We start from the raw sequence: 22,482 nt of genomic DNA, 5'->3' as shown, positions 1-22,482 counted from the left end.
TTTTCTTGCGAAATTATGCAACTAAAACTCTTCCATGCGTGTAGTTGAAGCTAACTCCTAAAGAATTGCATGGTATTTAGGTAATGCTGCTGATCTGTTTGGTTTCCGGCTTTGGATTCAATTTCTGAATTAGAGCGGGCTGGACCTAGAACTCCTGATTCTCGGTAATTCCACATTTCTCCAGAGAACCTCAAGTTTCCATCTTTTATCCCCTTCAACCTGCTACCCACCACTTCCCCCAGTACCCGAGGTACCATCCAGGTAGCAGACTTAACCACGAGAAATCCAGTCCATTCATATAGAGTGTTATAGTGTCTTCTTTGTACTCCCCAATTAGGCTTGTTCTTTCCTTGGCCTTACCTTGAAATGGTAGAGTGTAGTCAATGTATAAATCGTTTCAATGCTGAGCTGACTGGGTCACATTAAGTTACATCTTTGTTTTCCTTTAGATTACAATGGGAGTGATTCTTCTCTATAAGTTGCTGGACGTCAGTGCGCTTGTGGGTGCGGCTGTTATCGTACTGCTCGCTCCGATTCAGTATTTTATAGCTACAAAACTGGCTGATGCTCAGAAGAGCACCCTTGTAAGTAAAATCTTCAGGCTACTAATGATTGTTAGCAATGATCTTATCCATGTAATATTCCTAGTATATAATGAAGATAATGCAAGCAGACGTAGTTCTTCCAATGTGCTTAGGATGCTATCCTTACATTTTTCTGTGAAAATGTTTATATTCCCAATTCTTTTTACGAGAGATAACAAGTTTTTGCCTGCCTTCTCTTTGGCTAAGCGCTTGTCCAAAGTTTAAATACAGTAACATTGAAACTGCAACTTTAGAGATGCAAAGGGGTTAGGTGAATTTCCAAGACTACGTAGATGTTTTCCTGTATATTTCTTTCTACAGGTCAATGGAAGTATGGCATGCGTGTTCTAATGTCCTACATTAGTAGCCTCCAACTATAGCCACCTGCCATCATTTTTTCATTTTTTATTTTTATGCTACACATGCTCTCTATCATGATTGCAAGATCGTATCCATTCAGGACTTGCAAATAGAACATAGTCAACAGTGTAATTACTGAATGTACATTATGCAGTTTTTAACTGTTTGAAATGATATAACTTATTTCCAAGGCATTTAAAGGCAGACTGAAGTCCTGAGGAGTTGAACAATTGCAAAGAGGGTGTGCTTCAGAGCTAAGCTCAAAGTGGGTGCTTGAGCTTTTACAATGAGACTCATTTGTAATTGAAAATAAACGGTGCTGGCAATCTAACTTATACGGAAAGATAAACATGTAATTGAAACAAAAAACAATCATAAGAAAATTCCACTGAAATTTTGGATCCTACATAAAGTTGTAATAATCAGGCAAACAGTGATCACATTGAGTTATGACCTGGTACATGTAAAGCAAACAGATAAAAATTAAAAGATCGATATCGAGCGGCAGCTGGTGTATGTAGTCAAGGTATAGGTTATGGGTTAATGTTCATTTGTTGTTGTTTGGTGTATCTTTACTGTATTGTGTTTTTCCTACCCACAAAGGACTACTCTACTGAGAGATTAAAGAAAACCAACGAGATCCTGAAAGGCATCAAACTTTTGAAATTGTATGCCTGGGAACACATTTTCTGTGCCAGCGTGGAAGAAACACGAATGAAGGAACTGAAAAGTCTCAAAACCTTCGCGCTTCACACATCTCTTTCAAGTAAGAAAATATACTTTATGAGGGAATACATTGTAAAATACATAAAATGTGATTATGGGAGCTTGTTCAAACAGGAGGGATCATGTTTACTGAGTAAACTCACATTTTGGATTTGTGGGTGTACTGTGAGCGTACCTAATAAAAGCCAGTGCTATAGTTTCAAAAGTTTGATTGTTTGATGACAAGACTACAGAACCAGAAACGTTGACTTGCAACTTCAAGCAATCAAATACAACTGTAATTTATGCGTGGATACATTCCGTTAGGAGGTGATGACCCATAAACCTGTGTGGTAAATATGAAAAACCTAGTTCCATATATACACACTTAATTGAAAGTTTGTATTTTGACAATGCTGGTAGTGTGGCGAAGAACAACATGTTTCCTAACATTTCTGAATAAGATAAAAAGTCCTGTACTCCTGCTGACCTGCCTCTGTTACTGAAGAATCATCAACTGCAAGTCCGCATTTAGCATGAGTATTTCTACTCATACCTCCTGCTAGGGATACACTAGAACTTTTTAAGCACTGCTAATAAAGCTGTTGGCAGTTGAAGGAGGATGAAAAAAGTGAACTATCCTGTGAGACTTTCGCTTCTAAGAGGATGTGAAAAAGTTAGTTCCATTGAGCCATGTGGTTAAACAAGAATACGCTAGTATAAAAGAGTGACTTGTAGACATCCGACTGTGGACATTTCACCACATGGAAAACAGCAACTCACTCTGGACGCTGGTGTTTACCCCACTGTGATTGCTGCTTTCTCTTTTTTAACAAAGAGCTGCTCCTGCATGCCCCCAGTCCATGAACGTCAATTCACCAAAATGCCAGGGGTGGCGGAAGTGACATCACACGCCCTTTGAATTTCAATTTCACTCACATGCTTACACATACACATTTACACTTGCACACACAGTCACACTTACACACACACTTTCTCTCTTATGTAAATACACACTAACCTGCAAGCACACACACAACATACATTTGAAACCATTTTTACTTACTTCAGCTGCAAGGGAAGGTCATATTCCAACCAATTATACATCATGTTTTATTACACTAATATTGAATAATAAAATATTATTGACTATTAGTGCACTAAAAAAATTATAGAAAACAGAGTGGAGCCACAGCGACAGCTGTAGGGACTAAGGACAAGCTGCCTATGTGTTCCTGGCACTGAGTTTGCAACTTCTGAGGCCAGGGTCTCAAAATGAGTGGCAGGGGTCGCCAGGGGCTAGCCAGGGGTCACAGGTGCGACCCCTAAATGATGCCTATGCCCCATTCCCTTCCCACCCTGCCTTCGGGCATTTCAACACTTACAACTGCAGCTCTGTTTCATCAGGTACTGCAGTGGAGGCAGCGAAATGCCCATTGGCAAGTATGATGGATGCGCCACAAAGTTTGTATACCATAAAGACTCACCAAGGAGTAAGCTTTACATGGATACACCAGACCTTTGATACTCATTTATTCTATATTTTAATTTAAATGTGATGCACGTTATCGAAATGTCTTTAGGAAAAATATTTATCGACTTTTGAAGAACATGTTTGAAATGCTTAAATACTCTAACTTACTTTGTGAACTCTTTTCTGTAGTTTTTATGAATGCAGCAATTCCAATCGCAGCAGTCCTTGCAGTAAGTCCCCTTACATTTTGTTATAATACTTGTTACTTTGCATTTTTGTGCAATAAAATGAAAAAATAACCCAACCTTTGTGGAAAAAACTACGTGCTCATGTAGATTATCAAAAACCAGCGCTCATAAGGTATGTAAAAGCGTGTATGGCTGGCCTGCTGGTTGTCACCCAGATTATGAAACGGTGTGAAATGCATTTTGTTGGGTAAGGTTGGGGCGAAAACAGTAGTAACCTTATAAACATCCCAGGACAGAGGTCGAAAAGAGAGAGCTGTCCTATGGCAAAGGGAAGTTGCAGAGAACTGCAGACCAAGGAAGTCTTTTAGACCTTTGTGCTAATACAACACACAAAACAAATAACATTTGTGTCGATTCATTGGCAGTACTTTTGCCCCCTCATTTAGAGGTTGTTACTAAAAAGATAGAATTACGGCTACATACTGGGGGTCCCGGTAATTTCGAGGGTTGGAAATAACGAGGATTACACGTGGGAATCCAGTGCAGAAATTGGTGTTTCCATGCCGATTTCCGCATGTTTTCCCAAGTGTTTCAGATGAACACTTCGGCTTCTACCTGCGTGTGAAACAAACTTAATTTATAATTCGGATGCCCCCTGTAGATCTTGTTGCAGGCCCATTGAATTGCTTTGCCCACTCGTAATGAGGGACTTTTACAGACTCCTGAGTTTTAGGTGCATCTAAACATAATGGTATTTTTATGTGTGCTCATGATTGACTTTTGGAATATCATTTAATATATTTTCATTTGTTCCGTAGACATTTGTTACCCATGCCTATGTAAACACAAAACCATTAACGCCAGCAAACGCCTTTGCATCTTTGTCTCTGTTCCACATCCTGGTCACACCACTGTTCCTGCTTTCCACCGTCGTCAGATTTGCAGTCAAAGCTCTAGTGAGGTACTTAAAACCATTCCTTTTCCTGCTAGACAATACTGACAACAAAGGCAATGACATAGGTAATAAAAGACGTAATCGTTTTCACTCTAATGTGCTTGTGTCCTAGGTTTTGGTTTAAGTCTCTTTGCAACAGGCTGTGTGATGTGTGGAGGGAAACGAAAATGCTTCTTTTCTGATATATACAACATATGCTACCAATTCAATGAATAAGTAAATGGAAGAAAACCGTGATTTGTGGCAGTGACCTGGAAAGGTTTCCAGACTCAGTTGATATACCCAAGACCTCGGGCAGTGTTATGAAAAGTGTCCCTTGGGGCACAACAGGCACATATGCCGGCTTTTTGCACCCCGGGGAAACTACTGTGTTACCGAAGTTGGATCTTTCTGTGATACAGACTATGCTGATGCATAGGTGGCATTGGTGTGATCTCAAGATCCTACCTATGTTAGGAAGGGGTGGTTATGGACGTGGTTGAGGTGCTGTACCCAAGAGGATCCTTTTAAAAAGGTACTCCACATACCTGGGGCAGGTGCAGCGCTGGCTACTAGGGAACTTGGGCATCCAGAATGACGGACCTCTGCTATTTGGGGCCTGGGATAGATTGATTGGGTGGAGAGGTTTCTGACACGTTGCCTCTCAGCATGGCCCACTAAAGATAAAGATCTACATTCCATGGCGTTGGTGTGGGCAGGGATTACATTTATGGGCGGCATCTGTGGTTATATGGAAAACCCTTTGAACCACCCTGAACTTCAAAGGCACGCTTTAGTATAATTAGGGATACTACCTTTCAGCAAGGGGGAGTCACGTTTACAACAATGAGGGACCAGTACTGCTGGACTTTGTTGTGCGCACAGCCAGAGGAATCTGTTGTGTACAAGAGGATAACTGTCCAAGGAAGGGACCTGCTCACCCTTCCTGTATTGTGGCTGGCCTGAGCCGACTGCCTGTTGCTATGTAGTAACCCAAAGTGTGCTCTCCGAGGGCAGGTTGGCCTGCCCCTTGTTCTGTATGGAGGTCTTAGGGATATCAAAGACCTCCTGCAAGGGACTTTTATCATCTGCCAGTATCATCTGGAGGACGGTCCTCTCTTCTGCGCCTACATCATATACTGGACTCCAACTGGCAGCAGCGGCATGAGTGTGGACTATGTATTGTGTCTGGAGATGGGAATTGCCTGCTGCAGAGCTTGCCAAGTACTGCCCACACTTCAGGTGAGTGGCCCTTCATTGTGGGGACCACTGCACACTGAAACATCTTGTGGTGTGAGCAGGATCACCCAGTGTGGGATTCTGCTGTTGTCGAGAATGTCACATTTCTCTTGTGTAACTCTCGGCGGCATGTGCATTGTGTGCTGTTCATAGGTGGTGACCCTTGGAGGTGGGGGTGCAACTGGGGTTGTGCCATACTTGCATGGCATAGCTGAACTTGCATCAAAGTGAGTGATTGGGGAGTCTGTACAACTAAAGTCATAGCGTACCAGAGGTTGTGCCTCATTCCAGAGAGGTATGGAAGCAAAGGGGCAGATTTAAGATCCCCTGTCGCCACTTTAGTGCTGCCTTAACATCATCTGTTTAAGGCGGCGCTAAGGTGGCCTTTTCCCTCTGTCATATTTCCAAAGTGGCATGATGCATACCACTTTGTGACCCTTTGCGAAACATTATGCATGTGTCATGCATAATGTATGCAAAGAGGTCATTCCAGCGCAAGGGGGACCGCAAAAATGGCGCAACTAATTCTACAAGACTTCATTGTGCCATTTTTGGTATTATTTTTAACGCCTACTGAAAGCAGGCATTAAAAGGACACACCCATTGTAATCAATGGGCCTCCTTGCACTCTAAATTTTTAACACTAGTTGAGCAAAGCGCCTCAATAGCGTAAACAATCTTGACGCTATTGTTCCTCATACGCCATAGTGCGGCGTATCATAAATTTGGGGCACACATGGTGGCATTCGGGGGGTGCAGGAGGGCACAAGAAAAGTTGTGCTGTATTGGATGGAGTGCTACATTTCTTAAATTCGGCCTGAAGTTTCTTGTGTGACTGGATTGTCTAGATCAGTCACTCCCAACCTTTTGACTCCTGAGGACTCCCACTGAATCAGTACTGGAAGCCGGGGACCCCCAAGCAATTTGTGCGATTTAAATTTCAAACAGTAATATGCAAGAACTACACAAACAAGTACACACCAAACAAATACTCGAATTACTAAAGACATAATAATTTTATATTGAAAAAATATGCAAAAATCAAAAACTTTTAATGGAAGAGTTGGCGCTGCACCTCAGTAACTTACTTTCCAATGTTTGGTTTTATTTAGGAAAGCTGACTCCTCAGGTCAGATTCAACATTTCCCAAGTGATTTCCGTTTGTATTTTTTAGATACATAACATCTGTAAAAGCTTTTTCACATAAATATGTGGTGGGGAAAGGAAGTAAACCCAAAATGGCCTCTCATCTCTCCACAGCCTTTCTGTCACATGTAATTCATTTGTTTTATAGCACCTCTCATACCAGTGTAGGGTGTCAGAGAACTTTAGAGGGAACTACAAGGTGTAGGATTCACATGTCAACCATACTGCCAGGCATTTTCTAAGAATGCTTGGTCTGGAGAAGCACAGACTTAGGATTCAGAACATAACACAGTGGTTAGAGTTGACTTTAATAATAATAATGTATTTCTATGGAAGCAAACCTTCTTTTAGCAGAATAAGGATAATGAAAGACTGGGAAGAAACATAACTTAATAATTTGTGCCATGCTGTTTGTATGCAGCTCTTTGATAGCAGTTCATAGCTCACTATGCTAGATTATGATTGAAACTTATGAACAGCACAGTAACAAAAGGATCTTTGTGACAAAAGCAGTAACCCTCTGTGCTATGCACATAAAATACTATCCTTTGCATGATCCAAGTTCTTTGCAGCAGGCATATTAACCATCTGTGCTATCCTTAGATGAGTCAAAACTGCCACTAGACAAAACTCCAATCTCTCTCCAGCAGGTACATTAATCACCAGAGTTATCTTGATGCTTTTATTTTAGCCCGAAAGCTGCTGGATGTACAAAGCACTTTGTAGTGCTTTTAAAACTGCTGTACAGACAAAGTAATACATATAAAAACACACACCGAGAAGCCACAGCTAGAGAAGTGCCTTCCTGCCAGCACAGGCCTGTGCTGACCTCCTGGGAATGTGTCACAGACCCCTGGGAGTCCAAGGACCACAGGTTGGGAACCGCTGGTCTCGACTGACTCAAGTCAATGAGGGCTGAACACTGTGCCTCATTCCAAAGGGGTGCAGGATTTATGTTCTCCGTGGGAGTGTCCAGGACTGTCTGGTTCAGTTCAAGTCATCACGCACCAGTCTAGTGCCTCTTTCTGAGGAAGTACCTCATTGGGAATTGTCTTTGAAGTGATCGTACGGTTGGGGACGACCCAGGTCATCGGGCCCTTGACGTTGTGCCTCATTTTTGTGGAGGTACAGCACTGAGCACTTTTCAAGTGGGATCGGAACCGTCTGGTGCAACTCAAGTCTTCTGCACTAGACTTAATTAATAAAAATGGAATGGGAACGGAAAACAAAAACCTTTCAGTAGGACCAGAGATATTGAATTGTAATGGTTTAGGAATATATAGCTCCTAAAAGCACACAGCGCCAATTACAGGTTTCTGGTCCTGCTGAACCAGGACAAAGACACAAGTTCAGGCCAACCATAATGGAGCACAGGCCAGTCACATGGCAAAGTTTAGCCTGCGGAGAGTTGTACCTTATGTCATTGGTGTGAGGTCTTCATGGCATTGCTTTGCGAGGCTTTGCGGTGTTCTGCGGTGGTTCCAATTAGGCTTTCAGCTGTCCAGCAGGACTTTGCTCTCCATCACTTCTGATGAAGCCTATAGTTTTGCGGTGAGGCTTCACAGGACTTTACATTGCTCGGCATCAGTTCTGATGAACCTTTTAGCTGTGGGGGGAGGCATTGCATTGCTTGATGTTGGTTCTGCTGAAACTTTCAGCTGTGCAGCGAGGCTTTGTGGGGTTTCATGCCACTTCACTCCAGACTTGGAGTTAAGGCAGTAAGAGCTCTCTCTAATGCTAGCCAAGGGTCCAAGACCTGGGGAGGCACCTCTTGGGGATCAAGAACTCACACCAGCAGAGACCAAAAGGGCTGAGGCAGGTCCAGCTGCAGTTTCAGTGCAGCAGGTCAGCTAGGCATTTTGCAGGGAGGCCTTTGGAGCTTGCTGTGTCCCTGTAGCTGAGACAGGAGATCAGCCAACTAAGTTATTCAGTGTTCAATCTCTGATAGAAGGGCAGGCCTCAAGCAGCAGGCCATTCCTCTGAGGAACATGGCATTCCTTCTACTGTTGGATTCATGGATCCAGAAGCGTACTGATACATGGCTTAGGAGGTCCAATATTCAGACCTAGTGCCAGGCTTTGAAGTGGGGGGACTTCAATATTACCTCCACATCTGGTTCTGAAAAGTTCTTCCCTTCCCCTGCCAAGGCCCCAAGTAGTCTTGGGTTATAAAAGGCTGGCCACTGGTACCTTTGTATATGCGCTAGAGACAGCAGTTTCAAATGTAAGTGGGGCATAAAACAGCTCTTCCATAGGAGAAACGGATATATATTTGGTTTGCTTAAGTTCTGGACAATTTCTGTTCCTAAGAGAATTTGCATTCCAGGTAACGTACATGTTTTCCCAAAGTCAATTAAATGTATCAGAGGACCTTGTTTAGACACTCTTTTTCAAGAGGAATAGGGTAGATCTAGGAATGGAGGGAACGATGAGTCAAATTCTGCAACTAAAATGTTAAAATATGTATTAATCTGTTTGCATTTGCTTATCTGAAACACAATTACCCAAATACATGTTAAATGTGTATATAAAATATTCCTTTGTTTCTTGTTTGTTTCAGTGTACAGAAGCTGAATGAATTCTTTATAAGTGATGAAATTGGTAATGAAGGGTGGAGGAATGGAGGTTCTTCAAGCCCCTTCGAATCATGCAGAAAACACACAGGAGTTGTAAGTTTTCAAAACACCTCATTGTAAACTTGTTCTTAAAATGTCAGTTTGATTTCATTAAAGCTATAATTTGGTGTTTTCTAAAACTCTCACTAGCTTATGCTTATTAGCTAGTCCTTTTGCTTATAAAATCCAATAGATTTGGCCACAATAAGATATTTATTTAGGATCACCTAGAAAAGAAGGTCTGTTGTAACACATGGATTTATGTAAATAAGAAGACTTGGTTTTATCATGTACTCATGTAACCCCTGAATCCAGATTTCAGTTACCTTTTCTAAGTTTCACGGAGAGCAAAGAAATTCTTTAAGTCCCACTAAGTCACAGAGGTTTCTTAAAAATCTTGAGGCCTTTAAGAAATTGGGTTACTCCTTTAGGAAGTGGGGGTGAAACCCTACTCAAGTAGCAACCACAATCCTTGTGAGGGTGAAGTCACAAGCAAATCCCAAATTAACCTGCACTTGACTTTCTGGTAGCTTGAGGCAATGTGTAAAGTATTTATGCAGCACTGCAAACAGTAATAAAATTAAAACACAACACAAGAACAATCCCACACCAACTCAGAACATTAAAGTAAATCTTAATGAATAAATCAAGACCCAAATGACAAATATCCAATCAGTACAACTGGAGATATGAAAGTTTAAAGATTTCAGTGAAAATAGCATCAAAAAGCACCAAGCACCAACTGTAGTTGTGTGGTCACTCAAGATCAGCACAAAGTTACAAGTTCAGGTCGACCACTATGGAGCACTGGCCCCCTAAAGGGACCAACTTATGTCTGCTGAACACAGTACTTTAATACTTGTTGCAAAAAGATGGGCAGTCCTTCACCGAGGATGTGTAGCGTAGCAGAGGCGATGTAAGGTTCAGGCGAGGAGAGGCATCATGCAGCTGTGGTTCCAGAGAGCTGCAAAGTGCCATGTGATGTCAGTGCCTTTGTGGTCTGCAAGTGTGTTAGGTGACAGCTCCTCCGTCTCATTATCTCAGAGTGTCCCATCCTGTCAACACCTATCTTCCCTTTCTCTCACTCTTTGGGAGGAATTCACAAAGACCAATGGCCAACTTTCTAGAACTGCCATTTTCAGAATTGTGACTAAAAGTATCAATTTACCATTACAGAAGGCTTTTAATAATAATTCATTAGACCCAATCTCAGGATCCGGATCTACTCCTAATTAAAAGTTATCACTTATTAGATGTAATAAGTAACCAATTGTTATCCTATGGAAGAGATAGGCCTCACAGTAGTGAAAAAGTAATTTAAGGGTTTTTCACTACGAGGACATGCAAAACTTAAAAGTACACGCCCAACTTTTTAGACACAGTGCACCCTGTCCTCTGGGCTGTGTAGGGCGTACTGTAGGGCCTGTGGGGAGACACATGTATTAAAAAGGGAAGTTTTGGCCTGGCAAGAGGTTTAGATCACCAGATTGAAATGGCAGTTGAAAGCTGCACACGTAGCCTCAATGGCAGCCTGGGACATGTTTACAGGGCTACTTAAGTGGGTGTCACAATAAGTGCTGCAAGCCACTAGTAGCTTTCATTTATATGCCATGGGTACATGTAGTGCCACTTCATTATGGACTTAAAAGGAAAATTAAATATGACAACTGGGTGTAAGCCAAATTTCCCATGTGTAAAGAAGGGGCACTTTAGCACTGCTTAACAGTGGTAAAGTGTGCATAGACCTAAGACCAGAAAAATCAAAGTCAGCAAAATAAGGAGGCTGGAGTGTTTGGGGTAAAACCACTCCAAAGATGGAATATTCCGAGGGTAAAATATTACATTTATGCATGTCTTAATTTCCGTAATAGTTCAGCTTTGAGGATGAATAGAACTGATATGCAAGATGAGGCTCAGTTTGTCATTGTTGAATATAATTGAGATGATGTGTCTGCTAACTATTGCTAGAGTGTGCCTCGACTTAAAGTAATGGCCAGCAACAGTAAAATATTATGAGATGCTTTGAAACCTTATTACACTGATCAACGATTGGCTACAGGTGGTTTCGAATTACTACATGTGATTAGTTTACTGGTAACAAAACGTAATTTCTATCAAAATGTTGGGATGCTACAGTGTGGCAGATGTTTGAAGATATGATCATGATTACAAAGGTGCAGCTACCTGGCTCAAAGGATGTAGGAGGTTTTTAGGGATAGTATGCCCGGATAAACTAGTTCTCTCTGCAATTAGACAGAGTATTGTGCAATATTTATATGTTTTCTCACAAGGTGTGTGAGAAGATGTTCTCCTGATTATGATATGTTGGAACAGCAGTGCAAAGGATAGTAGAGAATAAAACGTTCATATGTAGGGTCATATATGGAGTCTGTTGGCTATTTGTGTAGCATTAATAGGCATCACTAATTATTGTGTATGCAGAACATACATAGGCTATATTGGCATAATAACAATAAACGTTTGCATAACATTGTAGCACCAGGTCTAGCATTGTACAAAGGGTGGAGTTTATACATAATAAGTTATCGGCTATAAACTATAGATCATAGGTCAGTGAAGTGAAGAGGTTGCCTAAAAAGCTCTCTGGCAATATGGAAACAAGAACATATGTACTGTGAGACCTAGGCCCTGATGCCTAAAACTATAAAAGGTAGTTAGTACGGGTAATTAGTAAGACACTACGCTCTATAATATGGGTTATTGGCCTGAAATGATGTGGGTGTAAGGGACAAAATAAAGAAATCGCCCCAAGGGGACAAAAGAACTTCAAAGGTGATGCTTTCATCAATTACAACAGTGAATGGACTTCTCCTAATACCTCAGGTTAGTGGCAAATCATGGCTGGTGGATGGTAAGTCAGACTCAAGTGGTGTTACCGACAAGTGGAGCCGTTGATTAGGCAAATCCTATTGTGAACTTACGACAAACGTAACCTTACCCATGTTTCTTGAACATGTAGGCTAATGTGTTGATGCATCATCGTGTTTTCATGTTGGGTGTATGTTGTGTTGCATGCAGGATCACTAAAGTCCTAAAGTGGCCTCCAGTTTTCTACTGGGACATTTAGAAAGGGGTTGAGCCCAACTTTGGCTGACTGTGTGTACATCAAGACTGTCAAAATTGGGGGAGCCTGGCCAGACGCTGATGAAGTAGGTCACACTGTTCAGGACTCCAGCCTGGTAGTCCCCCATCCGGCATCATCCTGAGTCAAATAATGCACAGGGCACCTGACCCGAGCAGAAGGGCCCCCCACCCCACTGTCTGTACTGCCTGGCTGTCGGTGAGGTAGAGAGGCATTGTGGAGACTTTGGCAGCCGCTGACAGAGCCACAGATCAGCGGCCCACAGGCCGATTGTTGGCAACAGCTGTGCAACACAGACCCAGGCCCACTCTGACACCTCAGCCCAAACGGAGGAGCCGTGAGCCTGATGACTGGGCTGCAGCTGCAAGCTTTTTGGAGTCAGGGCTCCCGCAGCAGTGGCCGACTGAGAAGATATGGGAGCAGCACACTGCGAAGCTGCGGCCTGCAGGTAGTGAACAGCGGTGATGGAGGATAGCCCGCCAGGCCTGCAGACGGTGACCGTGAGTGCTGAAGACTGAGATTGGTGCCAGAAAAGCTGGTGGGGCATGCCCTGAGTCCTGGGCTAGTGATGAGGCAAAGTAGGAGAGCCCGGGCCCTTGCTGGCGTGCTGAGCAGGCAGGGAGAAGAGCTGACTCCCCTGTGTTTCTCTGCCTCATGAGGCCCAGCTGGGGACCTGATATGGGAGAGTCAGGGAGTCGTGGTTTGAGGCCGACTGGTCTTCTCCTTTGGTCCAGACTGCTCTTGTGAAGGATCAACGGTAAGTGTTCCCAATGTGGTGGCGGCTTTTGGGGGGTCAGATGGTGTAGGATCAGCTCCCTGATGGAGTACAGAGTACTGGAAAGTGCAGAAAAACATTGATCAGACTTACGACAAGGCAGCTGGCTGGTGGGCACATTGAGTTTACCTATCATGTCACTGGAAGGCTGGCTGGAGAACTGGGCCCGGACAAGGCAGTGCCTTGGCACCCAAAGGTCTCCCTGAAACTGAGGCTTCACGCAGAGTCATGCTGGGGCCCTTAAGACATCTGGTCCCATGCACCTAATAGATAACTTACTGCAGTGTTGCCTGGGGAATTGCTGAGAGCTGATTATTGTCTGTGGCCCCTACAACTCCTTGTACTACTTGATACTGGTGAGGGGCAGAGAATACTGTCTGGCCTAATGCAAAGAGTAACCTGCTGTTCGAGGTGCAGGGAACTGAGGGTGCCTCAGGGTGGGTTGGTGCTACTGGTGGGTCCATGGCCCCTGAGGTTTGATGCCCCTGACCACTACCTCACTGCACCGCTGTCGGACCGCTCAGATAGGTTACTGAACATTGCCTGCCCACCCTGCTCCTGGACCGGGTGTCCAGCCCTCTACCAAAATAGTGCACTTTTTGCTCTGGACTGCAGTGGGGGGGAGCACATTGACTCTCTTCTTTTCCTCCCATGATCGGACAGACCCCATTGGCAAGGTGTTCTAGAGAAAGGACTCAGACACGGGGTAACGACCTTGAGCGATCCTGCTGAACACATGCAGAATGGTGAGGCGTTGGCTCTGCAGGTGGGAAATCCTGGGGGGCCTACCCTTCAGGATATTTTGCTGCCCATCACTGCCTCATTAGATGTGCTGGAGATGAAAATAGGCACACTGGAAGCTGATCTGGGCATTCAGAAAGATGATCACCATCACCTGGCAGAGTGAGTCACAACTGCGGAGAGGGGACCGATGGAGATCCACTCAGAGCTTGTAACGATGCGAGAAAGACTCACAACAATGGAGGGTAAGAAACCTAACCTGGAGCTCAGGGCAGATGACGGAACAACATCCATGTGATAGGGTTGCCAGAGAGGGGGGAGGGCAGCAGTATGTTGGACTATCTATAACGATGACTGCATGAAGAAGAAGTGGCATTGGAAGGCCTAGCCCCCTTTTATGCTCTAGAGAGATCTCATAGAATCATGGTGTGACCACTGCTGCCAGGGGCGCTGCCTAGGTGGGTGGAAGCCAGACTATTGCACTACAAGGACCTGGACCCCATTCTGGACAAAGCCAGGCAGAGGGGGGGGGGGGAAATCAGAGTTGAAAACAGTAAAATCATGATATTTCCAGATTTCAGTCAAGAGGTTCAGAACAGCAACTACCACTTCTGGATGCTAAAAGATGTCTGCACTGCATGGGCCTGCTCAAATGCAGGTAACAATTTAGGATGGGGTGCAGTTTTTCTGCAATCCCCACGAAGTTTGGGAATGGATCGACCTGCAGCCACTGGCGGGCCCTAGCAGGAGATCCTCACAACAAAAATCTACAAAGGCCAGATTCAAACACAGCGCTTAGAGTGCAAGCAGGGTGGTGCCTTCAGGGGAGATGGTCCAGCACGAAAAGTGGAAAGCAGTGGAGGTGGTTGCAGTGATGAGTGGTGGTTGAGCGAGCGTGGCTCATCGGTGGAAGGGACCAAAAACCGAGATTCGGACTCTGACTCAAGGTCCAGCTTGAAGGGGTACTCAGACTTGGAACTGCCCCAGGTGACTACCGGAACTGCTGACTAGTTGATTTGATGTAGGCGATGTGTGGTAAGACTTGAACACTGAACTATTTTCTGGGAATTGAGCCCTTAGCGACTCCTGGGGGGCCCTAAGAGTGTTCATACCCATTGCTTTCTACCCAGTGGGAGGGAAGCGGGCGGGGGGCTCATGACTGGGTTTAACTCCTTTATTTGCAGTTTGCCTGGGTTCACCCATTAGTGTTTGAGAGTTAACTATAAGTTCGGATTGGGGGTAGTTACCTATTTGTCCTGGAGCAAGGGAGTTGGGCTGTTTGGGGGATACACACCAGGGCAAAGAGATACAAGGTGTTTTCATATCATAACAGAGGAGGGATTCAAATAGCGCTCCTACAGGAAACACACGTAACCACTAAAGAGGGAGCAGCTCTGCAGAGGAGGTGGCAGGATCAAGCCTATTACACTACTTATTCAGCTTATGCGAGAGGGATGCTAATATGGATATGCCCAGGGGCCCCCTTCCAACACACTGGCAACCTGATTGACCCAGCGGGTCAGTTTGTGGCAGTGACTGATTGTTGGAAAATGGGTTATTGGTAAGGGCAGGTAAGTACCTACACTTAGCAATAGGCCACTAACCTCCAGTTAGGTGCAGTTAGGTCTCAGTATATCAAACCTAGCTCAACCCTTGGTAGCTTGGCAACGAGCGACAAGGCTTAACTTAGGAGACAAAGCGTAATGCATTCAAATTTTACAAAACAGTAATTAAATAAAACACAGGAAACAGTTTAAAAATCCAAAATCAATTTATACAAATATATAACATTTTTATCTTTAAAATGACACCAAAACGAATAAAATCGGATAAGGGGAACCAGAGATATGATTTTTTAAAGAATTAATGCTTAATAGCGCATAGAAGCAACTAGCGCTCATAGGGTTAAAAAAGGTCACACTGGAAAAGAACAAAGTCCAGAGTTCAGGCCACCCATGAGGTAACACTGTCACACTTACTTTCAGAACTGTTTGATTCAGGAAAGTGGTCCACAGCACCAGCCAAGGGTTCAGAGGCTCTGGTGTGCCTCGTAGGGTCTGGGACTACAGAGGTCCTTTTTGTGTCCTTGAAGTGTCCACAACTTGATATAAGGTTCCAGAAGCTCTGAGTTGCTCCTTGGGAGTTGGGACTACAATTCCCAGAATGCACCTGGTCAGAATTCTCAAATGGCCACTAGACGCTGGTCAGCTGGACTCTGCTTGCCGGACTTGATGCAGGGGACTTTGGGCAGCACCTTTGTACCTGTAGCAAACAGGGAGTCACATCTTGAAGCAGTTGGAGACAGGTAAAGTCCTTTTAGTGGTGAAGCCCAAGTGTGCAGCTGGTGCAGTCCTCCAGAGTGCAGTGTCCAGGTGCAGGTCAGGGGTCCAGCAGGGCAGTCCTTCTCCTGTAGTTCTTCCTTGTTGGAATCTGATAGGGATCTGAGGTGTGGGTGCAGGTCTGCCAGTTTTATCCTTGCTCCTGGGTGAAAAACAGGGGGGTCCTGGTTCTCCAATCAGGGGCAGGGTCCTTCACCCTGTGATGACCACTTCCTGGGAAGTGTGGCAAAAATCAATCCCAGGGAGCAATATTCCTCAAAAATCCATCATGGCTGAAAGTGATTTTTGGAGGTTACATCTGGCAGCCCTCCCCCTTCTGCTTCACCATCTGTTGAGGGGAGATCTCCTTCCCCAGGCACATATCTTTGTTGCTGAGCCAGGCCACTACACACCTCATCAAGGCAGCCTGGCCAGGCTGATAGAGGCTGGCCAATCAGAACACAGCAGCAAAAACACTGCAGGGCTGAAGTTGGCAACTTTTCAGGTAAAGTTTAAACACTTTGCCTGAACAAGTTATATTAAATCCCACAACTGAAAGTTGTGGGATTTATTATAACAATTAATTTGATACCAAACTTCTTGTATCTGTTACTTAAGGGGATTTTTAAAATTAAAATAACGTCTCCTCTTTCTAGCCTATAGAGGCCATTCACTACAATGAGGGAAAAACAAATTTGGCTGTTTTACCTCACCAGGGCTTATAAAACTATTTTTATAAGGTCCCTGCTTATAGTTACATGGCACCCAGCTCTAGGGGCACATAGGGCACACCTTAGGGGTGACATATGTGTAAAAATAAGGTAGCTAAAGACTTTGGAACTACTTTTAATTCCAAAGTCGAATTTGCATGTAACTTTAATTTAAAAGCAGCCAGCAAGGCAGGCCTGCCTTTAAAATGACACTGGGCACCTCAGCAGTGCACGGTGCACTGCCTATGCTGGGGTCCCTAAACCTACATGCCCTACCATATACTAGGGACTTATAGGTAGGTTGACATAGCCAATTATAATTACACTAATTGGCATACTGATTTTATACAGAGCACAGGCCCTGGGACTGGTTAGCAGTACCCAGGGCATCATCATAGTCAGGAAACACCAGCAAAAAGTGGAAAATGGGGGCAAAAAGTTAGGGGGCCTCTGCAATCAGCCCTGTTCTCTCACACTGGTCACCTAGATGGTCGGGATGTTGCAATTATTAACATTTATGCCACAAATCTAGATTTGGGGCATTCCTCCCAGACCTCTCAAAATCTCTGGCCACCTACCTGGAGGGTCGGTCATTATAGGTGGGGATTATAACTGTGTAGCAGACCCTACGCTTGATCACTGCCCCCACCCCCCAATGCAGGACTCTCCAGCTACTAGAGTGGCCTGGCTATTTAGGGGCTAGCAGTCAAAGCTGGAACTCATAGACTCCTGGCATTTGACGTGCCCATTAGATTGGGATTACTCCTTTTTCTCACTGCTATATGGTCACGTTCACCTGGACATGTTTCTTTGTACCACAGATGTCCATGGGTCGGTACTTAACGCTGATTACCTCCTGGGAGCCATATTGGACCATAATCCGGTCCTTTTTTACTTGGGGTGGGAGAGGACACAACCCTGCATACCGGTATGGAGACTGAAGCTGGAATCCTTTGAGTACCTGGTTTATCAAGACACCATTGGGGTTGCATACAGCAATACTTTGAGAACAATGCAGGAATGGCATCATCTCTGCAGGTGGAAGGGGATGCCTTTAAGGTAGTACTCAGCGGGAAGTGTATAGCAGAACTGGGAGGAGCGCTGCACACCTTTTTGACTGGTCTATTCCTCGGAAGAGGCACTAAGGGAGGTACAAGAGCCTTGGCTTGGTTGTCCTGACTTGCAAGCAGCCCGGTTAGAAGCCAAGAAGAAAGCTGCACAGCAGGTAAAAAAAACCTCAGATGTTTTGACTACAGAGCCTATATGACCTGGGTGCACGCGGAATCCCACTGCACTGGTTTGCTTTTGGCCTGGCTCACAAATCCTACTAAGCGGGGCTCGGTTATTGTGGAGCTTGAAGCTGATTGTGGCACCAGTCTGTATGGCCAAGCAGCCATCAACCAGCAATTTTGCAGTTATTACTCTGATGTTTACACGAACACCTTCGAACAGTGAGGTGATGATATTGAAAATTTTCTACCACCTCTGTCTCCCCCAAATCTCTGGTACGCGGAGGCTGAATAGCTGGTGGGAGATTTCTGTACAGGAAATCCAGGTGACTATAAAAACTCTGACACAAAGCAAAACACCAGGAACAGATGGGTTGCCGGTTGAGTTTTTTATGTGGATGAGTTGGCCTTTAAGCTGGTGGACCTATACAAAGTGGCTCGGGAAACATGCTTTCTGCCTTCCTCCACTCAAGAGGTACAGGTAGTGCAACTGTTAAAACCTTGAGGCCAGTACATGATATGGAGCCCTACTGACCACTGTTAATGCTTAACATCGACTATAAGATCCGTAGCTGGATTCTTGCCAATAGACTCCTTTCTCACAAACTAAAATAATTAACACTATCAAGCGGGGTTCATTCCAGGTCACAATACTCTGCTCAATATTCAGGGACTCTTAACACTTCTAGAAACTATCACCTACAATTATGCAGCAGTAGCGATTTGACTCAGTTGTTGTATATGGACCCCACAGCCAGAGGCTAGACAAGATGGATTATCTCAGAGAGTTAAAAGGTGGGTCGCAGAACCAGACAGGGGTGTCCTTAATTACCACTATTGTTCGCCCTAGCAATGGAGCCGCTGACCGGCTATGCCAGAGCTGGGGACAGCTATCAGGGCATAGCGATTGGGGGACAGACCCACTACACTGCCCTGTGTGCGGATGACCTACTGATCGTCCTTCAAAACACAACAACGACTCAGGCAGGTGCTAGGAGATTACTAGGGGAGTTTGGGAAGCTCTCAGGACTCAGAGTCAATTGGTAGAACTCACGCATATTCCTGATGTAAGCGAATCATGATCTCCCAGAGGGGCTGGAGGTGTTGCAATGGGAGTCCCGCTGCCTTCAATACCTTAGTGTGAAAACATACCACCATCCAGCTGATCTGCTAGAAGGAAATGTCAGGCTGCGATTTGGGCCCTCAGAGCGAGCACCAACTTCTGGAAAACACTTCCCCTTCGTGTTGTGGGATGAGAGGCACTGCTAAAAATGGTTGTGCTGCCCCGTCTGCTGTTCTTCTTCATGGTGCTACCGGTGGAGACCCTCCATGCAATGTTCAGGGACCTTGACTAGCTTGTCATTGGTTTCATATAGGGATCAGGCTGCAGATGAGTGACTCTGATTACATTGCAGAGGCCATTAAAAGATGGGTGTCTGGCAGTCCCTGCAACCGAGTCTTATCATCTTACCTCACAACTCCAGTCCAGTGCTTGACACAATGGATCGTGGACAGACTGATCCCAGGGAGGAAGATGTGTCATTCAGCACCTGAGCGTCACCAGCTGATCAGAGTACTAATAAAATTTAAGTGCCCTCTTCGATATGATACTTCTGAATTTCGAGTGCTGCAGCACTGTTGGACTCAGTGCCTGCAAAAGGCATGTGTGAGGGTCCCGTACTCACCTGATATACCCATGAAAACGTTGGAAGTGCTGCCCATGGGTGGGACTGGCAGGCTCTCATGGACTGGATGGTTGCAGATGCAACAATGATGGGTAACTTAATTAGAACTGTGGAGCTCCTTCCAGTTGAGGAGATGTGATCGGAGCATGACCTGCCCCTGGGACACTTTCTTCTCCATAGAGCGGTGATGGCTGCAGTCCATGGACATAGGGATGTGGGCCCCTCAGAGCCGCCACACCATAAAATTGTCACTATATAGTCACCTCTTCGGGTACCTACAAGGCTGATACCTTTTTATATCAAACAATTAGAGATTACATTATTTTGCCCCTGAATACCCCTCGGTTCTGGTGGAAGGAAGACTTGGGATTCCTATTCCAGGGGGCAACTAGGTGACTATATTAGAACGAGTGCTTAAAGTATTGAGAAATGCCCCTTTCAAGTTAATTCATTTTTACATATTACACAAGGTGTACCTCACCTCCATAGGATTCAATAGTTATTTCCATTCACTGGGAGAGATCATTCTGAAATGAGGGAATGTGGAAGTGGAGTTTATTCACATATTCTGGAGTTGCCAGGTGCTCATCACCAACTGGAACAGAAGTCATGAGCATGTTAGCCGATTTAATTGAAAGAGTGGTCCCATGCATCTCAGTGTACTGCTCACTAAGCTAGTTTCCGCATACAGGTAGGACCAGGGCCACAGGTGGGCTCCAAGACCTGCCCTTTATATTAGCAAAGTGGGAAATCACTAGGAATTGGAGGGCTCCTGCTGGACCCCAAGTGGCAACACGGCACAGAGAGCTGGATGGGATAATAAAGCACAGTATTGCTTCGAGAAGCCTTGCGTGGCCACAGCTCTTTTGATCTGGCCAGGGCCTGGGAGACACTAGTGGAATGCATGAAAGATCCAGATCCCCCATCATTTGTGGTATCACCAGGTGCCCCCTTAAGGGTACTCCCATCTAAGTAATGCTGTCCGATTTGAACCATGAACTGCAGAGACTTGCACTCTCAGGCTTCCACAGGGCCTAGAATTTAGGCTACTGATTGCCAGTTAGTGAATGTCCTATGATGATCCTAGCTGGGACGTGAGCATCCGTTGAACTGATCGTTGAGCATGACCAGAGGTAGTGGGTGAGCAATGTAAGCTGGGTTCTAAAAGTTATTACGGATGGTATTAAATAATTAAGGCTTTGTACGCCTGGGAGATTACTGTCCTAATTTCGATTATCTGGTGTTGGCTAATGATGGAAAATCAATGAAGTCTGTTTAAAAAAAAATCGATACTGTCACCATTGCCCCCAGATAGTAACTCATCCATGCAATATTTTCGTCCTGCTAGATGCTCACACCATTCCACATGACTCCACGTGGGGGTAGCTGTCGCATATGGACCTTTGTCCCTTGCTTTCTTATTTTTTTATATGTGAACACCCCCTTAATGTGAAACTCCATTTATCGCAGTCTGCGTTAATCATGCTATCTGAGTGGCATACATGTTTCATCCTTTATCTATGCTTCAGAAATAGAGTGAGAGTTACGTTTTATACTGTTGTTACCTAACACATACTAGTTACAATTACCCTATAGCAGCCATTTGCCACATTCACAATTGACTGAGAGATAAACAACAACATGTGTTTGTGCGAAGAGGTGGTACAAGAGTGTCAGATTTGGTACGTCACTGGTTCATCATGTATTCTTTGTGACCCGACACTGTTCACAGTGGTGCATGTGATGCTAAAATGCAAAGATATGATCCATGGCCAAGCTCCGTATCCCCTGGTGGTCCTTGGATGATCTAGCCCATCCACATTGTACACATTTGTTCAATGCTTCTACACGATCTGACAATGTGGTAGCTCATTCCTGACTCTGTGGTCCTCCGAATACCATTAAAATAGAAACTCTCCCCTCGTTGGTGAATCTGTTTATAGTCCTTACTATCTGTACCCAGGGTCACAAGTAAAATTCAGGCATAGACTATTCCCACTTGCAAGACTCTTATGCTAATGCCAGGCTAGCGGGCCCCTATCCCGTCCACTTCGGATCACTTGAGTGGTTCTTGCAATCCTCCATATCATGGCTGTGCGAGTACGCTGTGTGATATAATATGTTTGCCTTTCCACAGCCTGGCACGGACTATGGAACTAGCCTTCACCATGAGTTGACTCATTAATCTGGGCTCCTGTTCAACGGCCTCCTCCACCAGGACTTGTAGCTGCCTTTCAAAAAATCAACTTTTCCAGGTGTCTTGGACAGCAGCTGAAGGAGACATGTGAGAGTAGATTGCACTGGTTCATTCTGCAGCTACTTCATCTGGAGATTATGGCTTTCTGCTTAAGGCTGCCTTCCTGTAGGTCAAGGAAAGAGAGTTGTACTCTGAAACATTTGGATAAAATGTAGATGATGTGCTTGCTTTCAAACTTGACTTTTGCGTTTATTGCATATTCATGACGTATATGTTGCCTTTCCTTTCCAAAATCAGTAATTTAAAACCAAATATATTGTTTAACCCAGTTCAATTGTATTTACGTTCTGTACATAATATTGAAATAGCCCTGTTAGCTGTGTCTGCTGATCTCAGATCTTCACTCGAACATGGAGGATCTGCTGCCTTACTCTTACTTGATCCCTTGGATGTCTTCGATACAGTTTCTCATATTATCCC

The 22,482-nt window shown here is 44.6% G+C and overlaps 1 protein-coding gene across 4 annotated transcripts in view; it reads left to right on the top strand.

The window, feature by feature from the left end:
• Window positions 1-22,482, top strand: part of ABCC9 (ATP binding cassette subfamily C member 9) — an 843,291-nt gene that overhangs the window by 168,158 nt on the left and 652,651 nt on the right. For all 4 annotated transcript variants that reach the window (XM_069228541.1, XM_069228540.1, XM_069228543.1 and 1 more), the window contains exons 10-14: window positions 450-584; window positions 1,548-1,710; window positions 3,313-3,353; window positions 4,130-4,272; window positions 9,190-9,298. In XM_069228541.1, coding sequence (XP_069084642.1) covers window positions 450-584; window positions 1,548-1,710; window positions 3,313-3,353; window positions 4,130-4,272; window positions 9,190-9,298 — 591 coding nt within the window. The remainder of the gene's footprint in view (window positions 1-449; window positions 585-1,547; window positions 1,711-3,312; window positions 3,354-4,129; window positions 4,273-9,189; window positions 9,299-22,482) is intronic.

Source organism: Pleurodeles waltl, chromosome 4_1 (genome assembly GCF_031143425.1).
Source record: "Pleurodeles waltl isolate 20211129_DDA chromosome 4_1, aPleWal1.hap1.20221129, whole genome shotgun sequence".
In the NCBI taxonomy this organism is placed as follows: domain Eukaryota; kingdom Metazoa; phylum Chordata; class Amphibia; order Caudata; family Salamandridae; genus Pleurodeles; species Pleurodeles waltl.
This window is presented reverse-complemented; position numbering and strand designations above follow the sequence as displayed.